Source organism: Hyla sarda, chromosome 2 (assembly GCF_029499605.1).
Source record: "Hyla sarda isolate aHylSar1 chromosome 2, aHylSar1.hap1, whole genome shotgun sequence".
Lineage (NCBI taxonomy): Eukaryota > Metazoa > Chordata > Amphibia > Anura > Hylidae > Hyla > Hyla sarda.
In genome coordinates, this window is record NC_079190.1 from 330662668 (window position 1) to 330682396 (window position 19729).

At 41.7% G+C, this 19729-nt stretch overlaps 1 protein-coding gene across 2 annotated transcripts in view; it reads left to right on the plus strand.

Annotated features, from left to right (window-relative positions):
• LOC130356420 (keratinocyte differentiation factor 1-like) overlaps window positions 1-17681 on the plus strand; it is a 66947-nt gene extending 49266 nt beyond the window's left edge. For both annotated transcript variants that reach the window (XM_056557952.1, XM_056557953.1), the window contains exon 5: window positions 15453-17681. In XM_056557952.1, coding sequence (XP_056413927.1) covers window positions 15453-15535 — 83 coding nt within the window. In that variant the 3' untranslated portion in view covers window positions 15536-17681. The remainder of the gene's footprint in view (window positions 1-15452) is intronic.
• Window positions 17682-19729: the final 2048 nt, after the last annotated feature.

A 19729-nucleotide genomic window follows, 5' to 3' on the forward strand; every position in this document is an offset into this window, starting at 1 on the left:
CCCTATGGTGCCAGGACAGCAAAAAAAAAACACATGGCATCACATTTTGGAAACTAGACCCCTTGGGGAATGTAACAAGGGGTAAAGTGAAGCTTAATACCCCACAGGGGTTTCACGACTTTGGCATATGTAAAAATAATATATATATATAATTTTACCTAAAATGCTTGGTTTCCCAAAAATTTTACATTTTTACAAAGAGTTAAAGAAGAAAATACCCCCCAAAATTTGAAGCCCAATTTCTCCTGATTCAGAAAACACCCCATATGGGGGTGAAAAGTGCTCTGCTGGCGCACTACAGGTCTCAGAAGAGAAGGAGTCACATTTTGGCTTTTTGGAAGTGCTCTGGGGGCATGCCGCATTTAGGAAGACCCTATGGTGCCAGGACAGCAAAAAAAAAAAAACACATGGCATACCATTTTGGAAACTAGTCCCCTTGGGGAACGTAGCAAGGGGTAAAATGAACCTTAATACCCCACAGGTGTTTCGCGACTTTTGCATATGTAAAAAATAAAATAAAAAAAACACTAAAATGCTTGTTTTTCCCCAAATTTTTCATTTTTACAAGGGGTTATAGCTGAAAAATTACCCCAAAATTTGTAGCCCCATTTCCCTTGAGCAAGGAAATAACCAATAAAAGGACGTAAAATGCTTTGCTGGTGAACTACAGGTCTCAGAAGGGAAGGAGCAAAATTTGGAGAGAGAATTTTTTGGGGGCATGTCGGATTTAGGAAGCCCCTATGGAGCCAGAACCCCGGGAACATGCTGAGGTATTCATCTAGGGGTATAATGGAATTTATTTTTTTTGTTAAGGGTTTAGCAAAATGTTGAAAATATTAAACTATACCTACCAAGGTATTCATCTAGGGGTATAATGGGAATTTTTAGTTTTATTAGGGGTTTGCCAATTAGATTTTTTTAAATGGTGTAGTGGAGAAAAAGGGGAAAATAAATGAATTGCTCACATGTCATTCCAAGGGTGCATTGGGTAGAGTTATCCAAAGTCATTCTAAAAATAATTAAAGGGGACAAATTTAGATATCATGTTGTGTGATAGATTTTAAAACAGTCTTCAATGCACAGACCGGGTTTGTGGGGACATGTCTCACAGTGGTATATAGTGCATTTTCTAATGCCACGCTTGGAGCACACCCGACACCGCTTCTGTTGCCTACTCCCCGATTCTCTACGGGGAACTACCGCAGGAAAATGTTGCCCTGGAACTATTCTGTTCTCCGATCCTGTGGCTCTGCTTTCCTCCCCTTCCGGATCCCCAAACAGAAAGTCCTTAATAACATTTTCCTGGAATTGCAGGTATGTGCATGTATTTCCTGCATGTTTGTACACCACAAATGAATTGTACATGGTAATTTGTAAGAGGTGCAGTGCCAATTTTTTACACCAGGTCTTAGTTTTGCGTAGGGCAGTGTACGGCTGCAAGGCCTGATCTGACAGATCCATCCCTCCCATGAACTTATTATAGTCCTGGATACACACAGGTTTAGGGGCACTCTCTGTGGTACCACGGACTTGGACAGGGGTGGATCTGTCTGGGTGTAAGGTGGTTAGTACAAGAACATCACGCTTGTCCTGGTACTTCACAAGCATCATGTTGTCCTTGCACACAGCCTTGCTTTCCCCCTTCAACTTTTGCCGTACAAAAATTTTAGGCAGATCCCTTTGATTTCGACTGATGGTACCACAGGCCACAGTCCCCTTGGCAAACAGGCATTGTAGTAATGGGACGCTAGTGTAAAAATTATCAAGGTAGATGTTATACCCTTGATCTAGCAGGGGGTAAACTAGATCCCATACTATTTTTCCCGTTGTTTTTAGTACTGGGGGACACTCTGGGGGCTCTATTTTAGAGTCTTTCCCCTCATAGACTCTGAATTTGTGCGTATAGCCGGTTGCGCTCTCGCACAACTTATAAAGTTTTACCCCATACCTGGCCCGTTTGTTAGGCAGGTATTGCCTAAAGTGCAACCTTCCTTTGAAGTGCACAAGAGATTCGTCCACTGCAATCTTTTTCTGGGCTGTAAACTTCTGAAAATTTTTGATTTAAATAATTAACAAGGGGCCGAATTTTATATATGCGATCAAAATTTGGATCACTGGGAGGTGGACAATTTTCATTATTAGCGTAATGTAGAAATTTGAGGAGGGCTTCAAACCGAGCCCTTGGCATGACCGACCGGTACAGTGGAGTATGGTAAAGCATATCATTACTTCAATAGGAGCGAATTGTGGGCTTTTTAACTATGCCCATGTTAAACAAAAGGGCAAAAAAATTTTAGAGCTCTAGTGCATTGGTTGGCGTCCATTGATAAGGCCTAGCATGATATGCCTGTGGATTGGCCGCAATGAATTGCTCAGCATACCGGTTGGTTTCCTCCACTATCAAATTAATCAGCTCTTCTGAAAAGAAGAGCTGAAAAAAATCAGCTTCTTTCAACCCCACGGTGTCAACACGAATGCCTGCAGTGGCCACAAACTCAGGCAAATTGGGTAAAAAGTTTGAAGCTGGAGCCCACTCAGAGATGGCACTAGGACCTGGCTGAATATTGGTACTAGGACTGGTACTAGGACCTGGCCTAGGGCGGTGGCGGGGAGGTTCCTCGTCAGAATCAGGGGAAGAGTAAGAAGAAGAGGGCAAATATAACAACTCTTCACCACTATCTGAACCAGAGGAAGATGCCAAGAAGGCATATGCCTCCTCAGTGCTGTACATGCGACGCCTTGACATATTGGATGACACTATTAGAGGCGAAGTGTCTCTGATGTACAACACTAGAACAATATTTTTTTTGTATTTTTATATTTTTTTTTAACTTTTTTTACAGAAGCAAATAACCAAAATGTAACCGCACTACGAACAACAAAACGGTGGAAAAAATGTCACCGCTGTCCTAAATCCCTAGAACTAAACTCGCAGTTAGGAGAGTATGGATAAAAAAAACTGAAACTGTAACAGCACCACTAGTACTATAAGATAGCTATAGTACTATATCACAAATACTAATATATATAATTATATTTTTTTTTACTTTTTTTATAACAACGGAAAAACTGAAACAAAAAGCGCCACTAGAAGTAAAAAAAAAAACAGCGGCGAACTGTCACTGCTGTCACTAATCAGTGACGCACCAGGAAAAAACGTAACAGGGTAGTATGGAGGTGTGCGAGGTGGTGATGGGATGAAAGGGTGACAGTCACTTCAGGGGCACTGACAGTATTTTATATTATTCTTCACTGTCACTGCTATGGTCAGTGACAGACTTCAATTTCTTCACAGATTACAGCTGATGAACGAATGAATGAATCAGCAGCAGGATAAGGGGCACTGATGGGCACTGAAACTTTATTACTGTACTGTACTGTAGATTGTAACTATATTCAGTTACAAGTTACAATCTTCAATGCAGCCTGTCAGATCACACAGGCTGCAGACTTCTGACAGGGAGGACAGCAATTGGAAGGGGCACTGCTGGGCACTACTGGAGACTGGGCACTACTGGACACTGATGGGCACTAGACTGTCACTGTTATATTCAGTTACAGTCACTAGGATCTTCACTGCAGCCTGTCAGATCGCACAGGCTGCAGACTTAGGAGGCAGCAGGTGGGCACTGAGGGGCACTACTGGGGCACAGATTTATACAAGACTGTCACTGTTATATACAGTGACAGTCACTAGGATCTTCACTGCAGCCTGTCAGATCGGACAGGCTGCAGACTTCAGACGGCGGCAGCAGCAGCAGGGTAAGGGGCACTACAGGGGGGGTTCTTTTACTTTCACTTAAATTTTTAGCTTTTAGAAAAGCTTTTTAACACTCTTCTGTCTTCTGTCCTAACACTAACACCGGCTCCGATCGCTGTTCAGAGCGAACTGAAAGCTTCGGAGCCGGTGTTAGTGTAACAAAGACGCTGATACACTGTGATTGGTCCACAGGGACCAATCACAGGGCTCTAATCCCAGGACCAATTACAGATGGTCCTGGGATGTCAGGCAGAACTTGTCTCCCGCCGCTGGGCACGGGATTTCTGCCTGTTAACCCGTGCACTGCTGTGCAGCGCCGGGTTAACTGCATGTCATTTATAAACGCCGGGATGCGCGAACGCACTGCACAACCCGGCGTTTATATATGACATTCTGCGGGAAGGGGTTAAAAACAAAAAATAAAATGTATATTTCTGTTGCAAAATTGAAAAAAAATGTCCGAGATACCTAATTTAGGTAATAGGTTATACTTTTAAAAATGTATAACTTTTCATAAGAAAATCAGTATACTTAAAATTGTCTAGTTCTGCATGCGAAATAGGTTTGTTTATTTTTGTTTACAGTTGAGAGCCCTGTGATCAGCCCCCTGAGCTAGCCAGCACATGTACAGTATTGTTAGATGCTGCTTAGCGGTGGGCCCCAGCTGCTGATAGCAGGTGTGCAGCTCACTCAACTTGTGAGGGTGCTTCATACACCCAAACCGCAAATAGGGTGTACATTTAAGGTGCCAACAGCATTTAGTGATATGATTTACTGCAATCTCCATGAACACAGTGAACATCTTCAGATCACATATATATATATTTTGTATGGGGCAGGCTTGCAAGCATGCTTTGTGGTTGTGCGTAGGTTTTTCTACAAGGCTAGGTAGGCTGAGCTGCCAATGTTGCCTTCCACTGTAATGCTGTGCAGATCACTTTCCAGCAGGCTCCTCTTTATCTTTACAGACAGAACAGGAAGTCTCAGATTATTAGGCCTAGTGGCCACAATGTAAAATACAAGACTTCAGGATTATTCGTTAATCTACAGGGTGGGCCATTTATATGGATACACCTTAATAAAATGGGAATGGTTGGTGATATTAACTTCCTGTTTGTGGCACATTAGTATATGTGCGGGGGGGGGGGGGGGGGGGAACTTTAGAAGATGGGTGGTGACCATGGCGGCCATTTTGAATCCAACTTTTGTTTTTTCAATCGGAAGAGGGTCATGTGACACATCAAACTTATTGGGAATTTCACAAGAAAAACAATAATGTGCTTGGTTTTAACGTAACTTTATTCTTTCATGAGTTAATTACAAGTTTCTGACCACTTATAAAATGTGTTCAATGTGTTGCCCATTGTGTTGGATTGTCAATGCAACCTTCTTCTCCCACTCTTCACACACTGATAGCAACACCGCAGGAGAAATGCTAGCACAGGCTTCCAGTATCCGTAGTTTCAGGTGCTGCACATCTCGTATCTTCACAACATAGACAATTGCCTTCAGATGACCCCAAAGATAAAAGTCTAAGGGGGTCAGATCGGGAGACCTTGGGGGCCATTCAACTGGCCCACAACGACCAATCCACTTTCCAGGAAACGGTTCACCTAGGAATGCTCGGACCTGACACCCATAATGTGGTGGTGCACCATCTTGCTGGAAAAACTCAGGGAACGTGCCAGTTTCAGTGCATAAAGAGGGAAACACATCATCATGTAGCAATTTTGCATATCCAGTGGCCTTGAGGTTTCCATTGATGAAGAATGGCCCCACTATCTTTGTACCCCATATACCGCACCATACTATCAATTTTTGTGTTCCAGCAATCTTGGACGGATCTATCCAATGTGGGTTAGTGTCAGACCAATAGCGGTGGTTTTGTTTGTTAACATCACCATTCACATAAAAGTTTGCCTCATCACTGAACAAAATCTTCTGCGTAAACTGAGGGTCCTGTTCCTATTTTTGTTTTGCCCATTCTGCAGCACCTGAAATTACGGATACTGGAAGCCTGTGCTAGCATTTCTCCTGGGGTATTGCTATCAGTGTGTGAAGAGTGGGAGAAGAGGGTTGCATTGACAATCCAACACAATGGGCAACACATTGAACACATGGGCATGCTGGGAGTTTTAATTTTGCAACAGCTGGTTGAGAAACACTGAGTAATATAGTCAAAAGAAAAATGAGAAAAAAACGTCAAAAGATGTTTCACAACTTTATACAACCCCTTAAAGACACAGACAATTTTCACTTTTGCATTTTTGTTTTTGCCTCCTGTCCTTTTTAAGAGGCTTGTTTTTTTTTTTCCGTGACCAATTATACTTTTGAAATTACGCCTTTCATTTTACCATAAAATTTTACTGTGAAACCAAAAAATTGTTTGTGGGATGAAATTCATAGGAAACAGCAATTTTGCAAATTTAGTTATTTTTTTACACAGTGCACTTTATGGTAAAAGTAACATGTTCTTTTTTTATTCTGTGGGTCAATGTGATTAAAAAGATACCCAGTTTTAGTTTTTCTATTGAACAAATGTTATTTTTTTGTTTGTTTTTTTAACAAAATTGATATGCATAAAATTGTCCCTTTCTGATCCCTATAACTTTATTTTTTCGTATACAGGGATGTGTGAGGGCTAATTTTTTACACCTTGGTCTGTAATTTTTACCGGTACCATTGACTTTTTTGGCTTTTTAGTAATCTTTTTTTTAATTTTTTTTTTATCTGTGATTAAAAGTCAGTATTTTTGGTATTTTTGCAGTTTATAGTGTGAGATCATAAACATTTTAATAGTTTGGACAATTATGCATGTATACCATACCATATATGTAAAACATTTTTAATTACATTTTTTTTGTAAAATTGGAAAATAAGGGTGGTTTTATTTTTTTTATTGGGGGGGGGGGTTATATAATTTGAAACATTTATTTAATTGGTTTTACACTTTAAGTCCCCACAGGGGACTTTTATATGCAATCATTATATTGCATTCACTGTGGCATAGCATTACGCAGTGAGTTTGACGATCCACTGATATAGTCTGGTTAAGCCAGGCTGCATCAGTGAGTCTGTGATCAGCAGCAGGAGGCAGGTAAGGGGACCCTCATCCGCCATTTATCATACTCCCCGCGACTCCACTGAGCGATCAGCAACATTTACTTTCACTTTAGATCCTGTGATCGGCATTGATCATGGCGTCTAAAGAGTTAGATGACAAAACAGAAGTATCGCCACTGCCCGTCGTTAACAGGGAGCATCTGGCTACTTATGGTAGCCAACATTCACTACTCTGAAGCGAGTGCAGCTCCTGTGCTCAGTTCAAAAACTCTACAGGGTGTACATTTACGCCCTGGTGTGTTAAGTCCCTGATGTCAAGGGTGTGATATTACCCGTGCGTCCTTAACAGGTTAAACAATAGGTAATTTTTTTGGTGACACTTTGACTTTAAACCACACGCCTTTTTTGTATCAAAGCTACGCCCATTCGGAAGAGTAGGTGCAAAAGTATCTACTAAAACACAAAGGTTGCACATTGTTGAGCAAAATGAGGTTTCTGCAAAAAAATTTAATTTTTCGGGGAGTTAATTTCAATCCAGAGATGCCGTTTCTGAAATGCATGTTTTGTTGCAAAAAAAAAAAATAAAGCCTAAACTATAAGGGTTATAAATAACGGTGTGCACCAAATAACTGGCTTACATAACTTTCAACACATTAGCTTTCTGAAAGCTTATATTTTTGTGCATATTGTCAGATAAAAAAAACAAAAAACGCTGGTACATCTTTACACTGTAGCCTAAGTTAAAGGGGTACTCCGCTGCTCAGCGTTTGGAACAAACTGTTCTGAACGCTGGAGTTGGCGTCGGGAGCTCGTGAGGTCATAGCCCCGCCCCCTCATGACATCATGCCCCGTCCCCTCAATGCAAGTTTATGGGAGGCTTCTCCAGCGTTCGGAACAGTTTGTTCCAAATGCTAAGCAGCGGAGTACCCCTTTAAGACAAACCATATCGGCTACTGTGATAAATAGTAAATTGACTATTTTAAAGCTTTACACTTAAGAACTAGTTTTTAATTATCTCTTCAAGTTTGTTCCCCCCCCCCCCCCTGCAAATGCTATGGTTGACAGAGGTAAATTTATGCTTTAGTGCTCCCTGGCAGTGACAAAAATATAATTGGCTGTGTATTTTTTTCCAGCAAAATCACTTTTCAAAGTTATCCTAACCTACCTTAACTCTGCATGTTATGTATTAGGTTAGTTAAATTAACTGTTTTTTCACTCCCCCACAAGAGATGACCGGGCATCTGTCCCATGTACGTTCTCTGTGATGATCCCTCTCTGGGGAAAAAAGGCAGGTGATCTAAACCTTAGTGTGTAAACACATCTGTCACATGGTGTTTGTTTGTGGTTAGGTGGCACATCTAAGGCACTGGGTGAGGTGATGCTGCTATATGACTTTATATGTTTTCACAGTTAGTAAAGAGTTTTGTTAATCGTTGTGGTAGAAATATTGCTTTGCCTTGTAAAATGTTAATGCTTTAGTGTGAGCCATATAATCAATACTAAATAAAGAAGCCAGGCTTCACGATAAGCAGCAAAATGTTCCTTTGATCAATCAGAAGATGAAGAAAAGGCTGAAGTCTGATCTCTTTCAAAACTAAATGGGTTTAGCAGCCCCAGGAGGAAAAGCTATTACATTTTCTCAGGGTGGCATTAAAGACAGTCATACTTACCTGCCCCACTCCCTGCCACTTACAGCAGGGGAAGAGGAGATTGGGTAGATAAATGACTTGAGTTTTTATGCCACCCTAGTCCAGTTTGAAATGTGAGATTGCCTACAATAATAGATGGACATTGTCATGTTCCTAGGATTCACATTTGCCAAATTCAGAATGTTGAATCTAGTGCTGGGTGGTATACCGTTTCATACCGAATACCAACATTTTTTTCCTGCATGATATGAATTTTTCCTATACCAAAATACCGGTTGGCACCTACCCCTCTCTAGAATTAATGAATTATCAGCTTCAGCGCGGCAGCTAATCATATGTGACCCCCGGGCGACAGAGCCGTGGCCCCGTTCAAGAGATCATGGTGGGCCTCAGCGTTCAGACCCCCCCCCCACGATCAGACACTTATCCCCTATCCTGTGGATAGGGGATGAATTTGTTTTCGCTGCATATTTCCTTTAAGTATTCCCTGAATTGTTGTTGTTTTATTCTTATTGCGCAACTTTACGCAATGGAGGTGGGGAGCCGAGCTTCCCTGCCTTATCGATATTCACTGTCCGGCCTGCCCCCTTCCTGAATATGCAAACATCTTCCCTCACTAAAAACAGAGTGCTCACTAGATAATGGGTTCCCTACCTCCATTGCGCAGAGCTGTGCAATAGGAATAAAACTAAACCGCCATAACTCCAGGAATACTTCATCGATAAATGTGAATAATCCTTTATTTTAATGCTGTTCACACGCACACTATAACCCAGTATATTGGGCAAACAAGCTGTCACGCTCAAACATGCTCCGGGGACTAATTTTAACTGGGGTGCTGTGTGCAAGATCACGGGGGTCCCCAGCGGCTGGACCCCCGCGATCAGGCATCTTATCCCCTATCCTTTTGGATAGGGGATAAGATGTCTAAGCGCCGGAGTACCCCTTTAAGGACCCAGCCCCTTTTCAACTTAAAGACCAGGGTGTTTTTTGCAAATCGGACCACTGTCATTTTAAGCAATAATAACTCTGGGATGCTTTTACTTTTCATTCTGATTCCGAGAGAGTTTTTTCGTGACATATTCTACTTTAACATAGTGGTAAATTTTCAGCGTTACTTGCATCCTTTCTTGGTGAAAAATCCCAAAATTTGATGGAAAAACTTTTTTTTATCTTTGAAACTCTCTGCTTGTAAGGAAGATACCAAATAAATAATATATTGATTCACAAATACAATATGTCTACTTTATGTTTGCATCATAAAGTTGACCTGTTTTTACTTTTGGTAGACATCAGAGGGCTTCAAAGTTCAGCAGAAATTTTCCATTTTTTCACAAAATTTTCAAAATTGGAATTTTTTAGGGACCAGTTTAGTTTTGTACTGGATTTGAGGGTCTTCATATTAGAAATACCCCATAAATGACACCATTATAAAAACTGCACCCCCCTCCAAAGTATTCAAAATGACATTCAGAAAGTGTTTTAACCCTTTAGGTGTTTCACCGGAATACCAGCAAGGTGAAGGAGAAAATTCTAAATCTTCCTTTTTTTACACTCGCATGTTCTTGTAGACCCAGTTTTTGAATTTTTAAAAGGGGTAAATTTCTCTCTCTCGAGTAAGGAAATACCTCAAATGTGTATGTGAAGTGTTTGGCGGGCGCAGTAGAGGGCTCAGAAGGGAAGGAGCGACAATGGGATATTGGAAAGTGAGTTTTTCTGAAATGGTTTTTGGGGGGCATGTCACATTTAGGAAGCCCCTATGTTGCCAAAATGGCAAAAAAAAAACACATGGCATACTATTTTGGAAATTACACCCCTCAAGGAACGTAACAAGGGGTACAGGGATCCTTAACACCCCACAGGTGTTTGACGACATTTTGTTAGTCTGTGTGTAAATGAAAAACTTTTTTTTTTCCACAAAAATGCTGGTTTTCCCCAAATTTTATATTTTTACAAGGGGAAATAGGAGAAAATGCCCCCCAAAATTTGTAACCCCATTTTTTCTGAGTATGGAAATACCCCATGTGTGGATGTAAAGTCCTCTGCTGGCGCACTACAATGCTCAGAAGAGGAGAAGCGCTATTGAGCTTTTGGAGAGAGAATTGTTAGGAATGGAAGTCAGGGGCCATGTGCGTATACAAAGCACCCCCCATGGTGCCAGAACCCCCCCACATGTGACCCCATTTTGGAAACTACACCCCTCACAGAATTTAATAAGGGGTGCAGTGAGCATTTACACCCCACTGGCGGTTGACAAATCTTTGGAACAGTGGGCTGAGCAAATGAAAAATTACACTTTTCATTTTCACGGACCATTGTTCCAAAAATCTGTCAGACACCTGTGATGAGTAAATGCTCACTGCACCACTTATTACATTACGTGAGGGGTGTAGTTTCCAAAATGGGGTCACGTGGGGGGGATCCATTGTTCTGGCACTATGGGGGCTTTGTAAACACACATGGCCTTCAATTCCGGACAAATTTTCTTTTCAAAAGCCCAATGACGCTCATTCTCTTCTGAACATTGTAGTGCACCCGCAGAGCACTTTTTATCCACATATGGGGTATGTTATTATTCAGAAGAAATGGGGTTACAAATTTTGGGAGGCTTTTTTTCCCCCCCTATTTTCCCTTGTGAAAATGAAAAATTTAGGGTACCACCAGCATTTTAGTTAGTTTTTTTAAAAATTTTTTTATTTTCCCATCCAACTTTAACGAAAATTCATCAAACACCTGTGGGGTGTTAAGGCTCACTATACCCCTTGTTACGTTCCGTAAGGGGTGTAGTTTCCAAAATGGGGTCACACGTGGGTATTTATTTTTTTGCATTTATGTCAGAACCGCTGTAAAATCAGCCACCCCTGTGCAAATTCCAATTTAGTCCTCAAATGTACATGGTGCGCTCTCACTCCTGAGCCTTGTGTGTCCGCAGAGCATTTTACGCCCACATATGGGGTATTTCCGTAATTGTGTTACAAATTTTGGGGGTCTTTTTTTCCTTTTACCTCTTGTGAAAATACAAAGTATGGGGCAACGCCAGCATGTTAGTGTAAACAAAATAAAAAAAAATTTACACCAACAGGCTGGTGTAGACCCCAACTTTTCCTTTTCATAAGGGGTAAAAGGAGAAAAAGCCCCCAAAATTTGTAGAGCAATTGCTCCCAAGTACAGAAATACCCCATATGTGGCCCTAAACTGTTTCCTTGAAATACGACAGGGCTCCGAAGTGAGAGAGCGCCATGCGCATTTAAGGACTACATTAGGGATTGCATAGGGGTGGACATAGGGGTATTCTACGCCAGTGATTCCCAAACAGGGTGCCTCCAGCTGTTGCAAAACTCCCAGCATGCCTGGACAGTCAGTGGCTGTCCGGAAATGCTGGGAGTTGTTGTTTTGCAACAGCTGGAGGCTTCGTTTTGGAAACACTGTCATACGATACGTTTTCCTTTTTAATTGGGGGGGGAGGGGCAGCGTAAGGGGGTGTATATGTAGTGTCTTACCCTTTATTATGTGGTAGTGTAGTGTTTTTAGGGTACATTTGCACTGGCGGGGGTTTACGGTGAGTTTCCCGCTAGGAGTTTGCGCTGTGGGGGAAAATTTGCCATAGCTCAAACTTTAAGCAGGAATCTGACTGTAAACTCCGCCTGTATGAATGTACCCTGTACATTCACATGGGGGGGAGCAAACCTAGAGCTGTTGCAAAACTACTACTCCCAGCATGTACTGACAGACCGTGCATGCTGGGAGTTGTACTTTTGAAACAGCTGGAGGCACACTGGTTTGAAAACCTTCAGTTAGGTTCTGTTACCTAACTCAGTATTTTCCAACCAGTGTGCCACCAGCTGTTGCAAACCTACAACTCCCAGATGTAGTTATGCAACAGCTGGAGGTATGCAACTACAACTGCCAGCATGCCGATACAGCTGTTTGCTGTGTGGGCATGCTGGGAGTTGTAGTTTTTCAAGATCTAGAGGGCCACAGTTTATAGACCACTGCACAGTGATCTCCAAACTGTAGCCTCCAGCTGTTGCAAAACTGCAAATCCCAGCATGCCCAAACAGAAAGCAGCTGTCTGGGCATACTGGGAGTTGTAGTTTTGCAACATTTGGAGGGCTACAGTTTAGAGACCACTGTATAGTGGTCTCAAAACAGTAGCCCTCCAGATATTTTTAGGCAACTACTTACCGGCTTCCGAAGAATCGCTGCACCAGGGAGCCACATCGCCGTCCTCTGCTGCCCACCACCGATCGCCGATGGTAAGTGGATCTACGGTGCCGGTCACCATCTTTTCCCCCGTTCTGCCCGGACTACTGTGGGTGGGCAGAACGGGGAAACCAAACTTACACCCCCCCCCCCCCCCCGCCCCCAATCTGCTATATTAGGGGTGGCACCCCTGCCACCTCACTCCTTTCCCTTCAGAGGGCTCGTGGGTGTCTTGGACAACCCCGATCCCCCTTATTTTCCGGGTCACCGGAGACCCGTATGACCCGGAATCGCCGGTGTGGATTCACTGACAATCATAAGTCATCCCGGTCCCTGCCCGATGCGCGGCGGGGACCGAAATTCCCACGGGCGTACAGGTACGCCCTTGGTACTTAAGTACCAGGGCGTACCTGTATGCCCATGGTCCCTAAGTGGTTAAATGAATGCTCCGGTGGAAAACTTTTTTTGTTTTTTTTTTTTATTATTTTTTTCTAAATCAACTGGTGCCAGAGAAAGTTAAACGGATATTTAAAATGCTTCTATTTCAAAATCTTAATCCTTCCAGTACGTATCGGCTGTTGTACGATCCATGTGAAGTTCTTTTCTTATTGAATTTCCTTTCTGTCTGACCACAGTGCTCTCTGCTGACACCTCTGTCCATTTTAGGAACTGTCCAGAGCAGGATAGGTTTTCTATGGAGATTTGCTACTACTCTGGATAGTTCCTGATATGGACTGAGGTATCAGAGAGCACTGTGGTCAGATAGAAAGGAATTTAAAAAAGAAAAGAACTTCCTGTGGATTATACAACAGCTGATAAATACTGGAAGGATTAAGATTTTTTTAATAGAATTATTTACAAATCTGTTTAATTTAATGGCACCAGTTGATTAAAAAAAAAAAATATTTTCCAGTGAAGTACCCCTTTAAGCAGACTTGTAAATTACTTCTATTAAAAAAACTTAATCCTGACAGTACTTATTAGCAGCTGTATACTACAGAGGGAATTCCTTTCTCTTTGGATTTCTTTTCTGTCACGACCACAGTGCTCTCTGCTGACCCCTCTGTCCATTTTAGGAACTGTCCAGAGCAGCATATGTTTGCTATGTGGATTTTCTCCTGCTCTGGACAGTTCTTAAAATGGACGGAGGTATCAGCAGAGAGCACTGTGGTCGTGACAGAAAAGAAATCCAAAAAGAAAATAATTCCCTCTGTAGTATACAGCTGCTTAGAAGTACTGGCAGTAGAGATGAGCGAATTTACAGTAAATTCGATTCGTCACAAACTTCTCGGCTCGGCAGTTGATGACTTATCCTGTATGAATTAGTTCTGCTTTCAGGTGCTCCGGTGGGCTGGAAAAGGTGGATACAGTCCTAGGAAAGAGTCTCCTAGGACTGTATCCACCTTTTCCACCCCACGGGAGCACCTGAAAGCTGCACTAATTTATGCAGGATAAGTCATCAACTGCAGAGCCGAGAAGTTCGTGACGAATCGAATTTACTGTAAATTCGCTCATCTCTAACTGGCAGAATTAAGATTTTTGGGATCCCAGCCAACCCTAACTAATTTAGCAATTACAGGGGTGTGGAAATAACAAAATAAAACTACTTGTCCAAGGGATTAAAACAGAGGGCAATCTACTTGTCCCTCATAAAAATCCACTTGTCCTGGTAGACAAAATAATTTTAATCAAAATAGTACATAAATTTGGGGGTTTTCTTTTTTTTCCGCTATTCACCTTGTGGTCAAACTTACACATTATTTTTTATACTTTAGGTCGGCCTGATTATACCAATACAAAATATTTTATTTTATTTTATTTTTTCTTTATTTTTTCTAGGATATGATTAAAAAAAAAACTAAATTCTGTGATATGTAAATTTAACACCATTTGACCGTATGGGATACTAAATGTTGTTTTTTTTTTTTTTTTTTATAATTCGGACAATTATGCACGCGCCAATACCAAATATGGTTTATTTTTATTATGTTTACATCTTTTTTTTTATATGGGAAAAGGGGGGTGATATGAACTTTTAATATGAAAGGGGTTAATGGGAGTTTTTTTTTAAAACTTTTATTAAACTTTTTTTTTTTTAATACACTTCAGATCAATGCAGTTCTATTGAACTCCATTGATCTGTGTTCATTTGGTTGGGCCTGCTCAAGGCAGGCTCAATCAAATGCAGATTTATGGGGGCAGCCATGAATGCAGAGGTAAGCCCTCCGGCTACCTCCATAGTGGATAACCAGCCAAAACCAACCCCCCCCCCCCCTTATTGGGGGATCCACCCCACTAGACCACCAGGGATGTTTATATGAAACCTTTTAGACTCTGCTGTCAACTTTGACAGCGGTGATCTAAAAGGTTAATGGCCGGCCGCGGCGAGTGCCGCATGCCGGGCTATTAGCGGCGGTCCCCGGCATCTGAAATCAGCCGGGGGCCGTCGAGTATGGTGTGGGCTCGAGTCAGCCCGCTCTGTACACCCTGAGCGTCGGTGTAGTGAAGAATTGTGTGAGGTGCAGACTTGCGTCCCATGCAAGTCTGCGCCCGCTCCTCCCGTCAGTCTGCACTTCACACCAGCCTTATAAAAATAAAGTCGGTTCGGCCCTGCTAGCCCTATACAGGCTAAATTTATGAAAAATTCACCTGCCCAGCACCCGGAACTACATGTCACGGGCGTCGGGCGATTTCCACATCCCTGAATTATCACCTATCCAGTAAAATATCTCTTTAACATTCCTTGATCACTAATACATTTACAAATCTTTTCTCAGGATCTACGTTACAAAAAGAGGATTCCTTGCCAGACACAGAAACAGACTCTTCGGGCACTCCACTATTGAAGGTTTACTGTTGACAGAAGACTGATCCCTATATAAGCTGATCATCAGGTGTCATGGCATGTTTTTGGCCAATATAGAATCATCATTATAAAACAATTTACTTAAGATAAGTGAACAACACTTACATGCCAGTCATGCCCTGTCTAGGCTCAAGATGGATTCCCAGATGAAAGTGGGGTTTTTTGTTTCACAAGGATGGTTTTGGCCAAGTTTGGACTATCTTATGTATATGGTGAAGTTTTTAATAGTCTATGTAGGATTCAGTAAAAGGCTATGTACACCTTTGCAAACACTTTCTAGATTGTCCCAATAAATGAAAATCAGAGTAGGGTTATCTACCATTTTATTTTTATTCAACAGCTCCTATGCAGACAAAGAATATCTATGGTATCAGGTTGCCGACACATTGGCCCAGATTTATCAATTTGACTAAAACCTGGTTTGAGGCAGATTGATAAACATTGGCCATTGTGCAGTGTGAGCTTGCAGTCTCTACTAAGATTAGCCTGAAGCAGGGCCGGACTAGCCATCCGGAACACGAGTGACGTCATCATGCACCAGAGCACAGAGCAGAGGAGAAAGGCCACGCAGCGGGCTGCGTGGGAGCCAGGTGTTTTTTTCAAGCCGGGGGTGCTGCTACTTCTACCACCTAAAGGTGACGACTACTGCTACCATCTGAAGGGGGCTTCCACTACTAATCCTACCTCCTAAAGAGGGATTCCACTACTACTACCTAAAGGAGGCTACCACTACCAATACTTTCTACTAAGGTTAGCCAGATGGGTATGATAAAAGGAAATTTGAGTGCATGATCAGAGTATACAGTGTTTGTTCATTGTTACCATGGACATGCAATGTCTGCATTGGAGTCTAAAATGAAAACTGGGAAATTTCCAACTGGGACCTGCTGAAAATTTTTCATTTAAAATTTAATGGGACACCATCTTGTTTGCGTGCTTTATATTTCTTAAATGTTACATGTAAACATCAGAAGGTGAAGCTGTGAATTATCTGCATGTGTATATAATTGTATAATAAGTGTAATTAGGAGATTTTGTCCAACAAGAGGCATTAGGTTGGACTTTTAGGTACCTACTACTTCTTGGTCAATAAAATGTTAGCTGAACTAGTTGATGCATAATCCGAAAGGATTTTTACATCAATTTTCTTAGAACAATAAAAGTTTTTGTATTTTGTTTAAGCCATACTCTCACTATTGCCAAAATACGAGGGTGTAGGTCATATTGTGGCCTAACTGTAGTAATTAGAGTACATTGGTCCCCAGTTTTAGCCCTTGACCGCTGAAAGAGGTTTTAGGGTTCGTTTACACGTGCATATTTTGATGCAGATTTTCTGCAGCTGACTTTGCCACCTGTTGACTTCAATGAGCAGCAAAATATGCACATGTAAACATACTCTTAAAGGGCTTGTCAGTTGAAAGAAACAACCTGTGTCTGTTGTCAAAATGAAGAATAATAATGCAGCTTACTAATATGTTTTTAGCCATACTGCAGAGAACTTTCATATTAGCTGTGCTGTCACGTCCTGTTACTAAAAGCAGCAGCTCATTCTCTGCTTTCCCCTTACTTCCACTAGTGTCAGCACAGACCACGGTATTGTAAAGGGGTGGCGGTAGGGTTTTACAGCTCATTTGCCTTATTGCTGCTGGTCTGTGCCTCTCCTGTCCTCATGGCAGTTCAAGACAATGCTATGACAAAAATGTGACTCTTGGATGCCTTATCTAATTTGCCATTAAAGCCAAGGAGCTGTAAAACCCTCCACCCACCTTCTCAATACTGTGGTCTGTGCTGACGCCAGGAGTAGGGAAAGAGGACTGAGCTGCTGTTTCTGTGAAAGAATGTGGAAGTTCTCTGTACTATAGCTAAGAACCTTATATTAATAAGTTGCATTAGCATACATTTTGATGCCATACACAGACAACTCCTTTTAAAGGAGCAACACTACTTCTTCCTTTCAGAAACTACTCTTGTCACCGGCTGTGTGGTATTGTAACTCGGGACATTATTTTAAGGTGCCTTGGAGACTAGTAATTGAAAAATGCTACCACAAAGTACGTGATTAAGAAATTTTGTTTGTTTTTTACTTTGTGTGTTAATGTTACTATTATGTAAATTCACACAATAAAATGTCATTACCATGTACATGGTCAGTATCCTTTTCATGTCCCCTTTCTAAGCATTCCTTCTAAGCTATAGCCTAAATCACACTTGGGTATTTTTTATCAGTACTCATAAGCATTTGTAAACCAAAACCAGTACTTAAACTTAAAGGGGTATTCCAGGAAAAAACTTTTTTTTTTATATATCGACTGGCTGCAGAAAGTTAAACAGATTTGTAAATTACTTCTATTTAAAACAAATCTTAATCCTTCCAATAATTATCAGCTGCTGAAGTTGAGTTCTTTTCTGTCACAACAGTGCTCTCTATTGATCTCTGCTTCTCCTACAGAGTAGAATAGGTTTGCTATGGGGATTTGCTTCTACTTTGGACAGTTCCCGAGACACGTGTCATCAGAGAGCACTTGGATACAAAAGAAAAACTCAACTTCAGCAGCTAAAAAGTACTGAAAGGATTAAGATTTTTTAATAGAAGTAATTTACAAATATATTTAACTTTCTGGAGCCAGTTGATATATAAAAAATTTTTTTTCCTGGATTACCCCTTTAAACAGAAAAGATGCACATCTGGTAATTTTTCCATTGTGGTGCCAGTCCTGATTTTCAAGCCTAGGCTTATGTGTTGTAGCTGTCTGTTTTACACAGCAAACTAAACAAACAAACAGTAAACCAGAAAGAAAACAATAAAATGGAGGAAAAAAGCGGAGGTAGCGCCGGGTGCGGTGTAGGTCTTTATCCGGTATAGGTGGGTACCCAGGTGGGGGTATCGTGTTCCTTGTCGGTGATGGTAGCTTGGTATGCAGGCCACCAGCGTGAGGACTGAGCCCAGAGGAGAGTCCGTAGAGTAATGCAGAAGTATTGGAGGAAAAAAGCGGCGTTGGCGCTCCCAAGGAAGTAATCCAAGTCGTGGGTATTGATGCAAAATAATTTATTCTTACAGCATAAGAAATCAAAGAAAATAATAATAAATATAAAGCAAGACTCGTTTCGGGAGTCACAGCTCCCTTTTTCAATTGCAGGTGGTTTCTGTATGGCAAGGTAACGGGTATATGTGTTTAAATACATAGGAAATGGCGCCAAAACCAGGTGAGCTGGTGACGTCATGTGGGGTGGATGCCGGGGCCATCTAGGGGCCGGGCATTAAAGACCTAAATAATAAAACATATTCAAAGAAGGGGCAGGAAAACCACATAAAACATTTAAAAAACGCGGCCAATCAGTTTCAAGGGGCTCGTCTCCATTCATTCCCCACAGCAGCAACTCTGCACAGCGATGACCGCCTCCTCCTACTGCCTCCTGATTGGTCCCACGGATGCCGGCAGCTTCCTGATTGGTCGCCACCACAGACAATTCTCGCGGTTCAGTTTGAACTTCCAAATACCTATGATTTTTTTACATGTTTTATGTGGTTTTCATGCCCCTTCTTTGAATATGTTTTATTATTTAGGTCTTTAATGCCCGGCCCCTACCTGGCCCCGGCATCCACGCCACACGACGTCACCAGCTCACCTGGTTTTGGCGCCATTTCCTATGTATTTAAACACATATACCCGTTACCTTGCCATACCGCAACCACCTGCAATTGAAAAAGGCAGCTGTGACTCCCGAAACGTGTCTTGCTTTATATTTATTATGCTGTAAGAATAAATTATTTTGCATCAATACCCACGACTTGGGTTACTTCCTTGGGAGCGCCAACGCAGCTTTTTTCCTCCAATACTTCTGCAGAAAGAAAACAAGACACTGAATAATGAAATGCATACACTTTTATTTAAAGTGCATCACAATGCCACTCTACATTACATCCATCAATCTGTGATGTTAAATATAGAAGCTCGATCACCTTCTCTACTGCTTTAACCCCTTAAGTACGCAGCCCTTTTTCACCTTAAGGACAGAGCCCTTTTTCGCAATTCTGACCACCGTCACTTTACGAATTAATAACGCGAAAACGCTTTTACCGAATATTCTGATTCTGAGATTTTTTCGTGACCTATTCTACTTTATTTTGGTGGTAAATTTTCGGCGTTACTTGCATCCTTTTTTGTTGAAAAGTCCCAAAATTTCAAG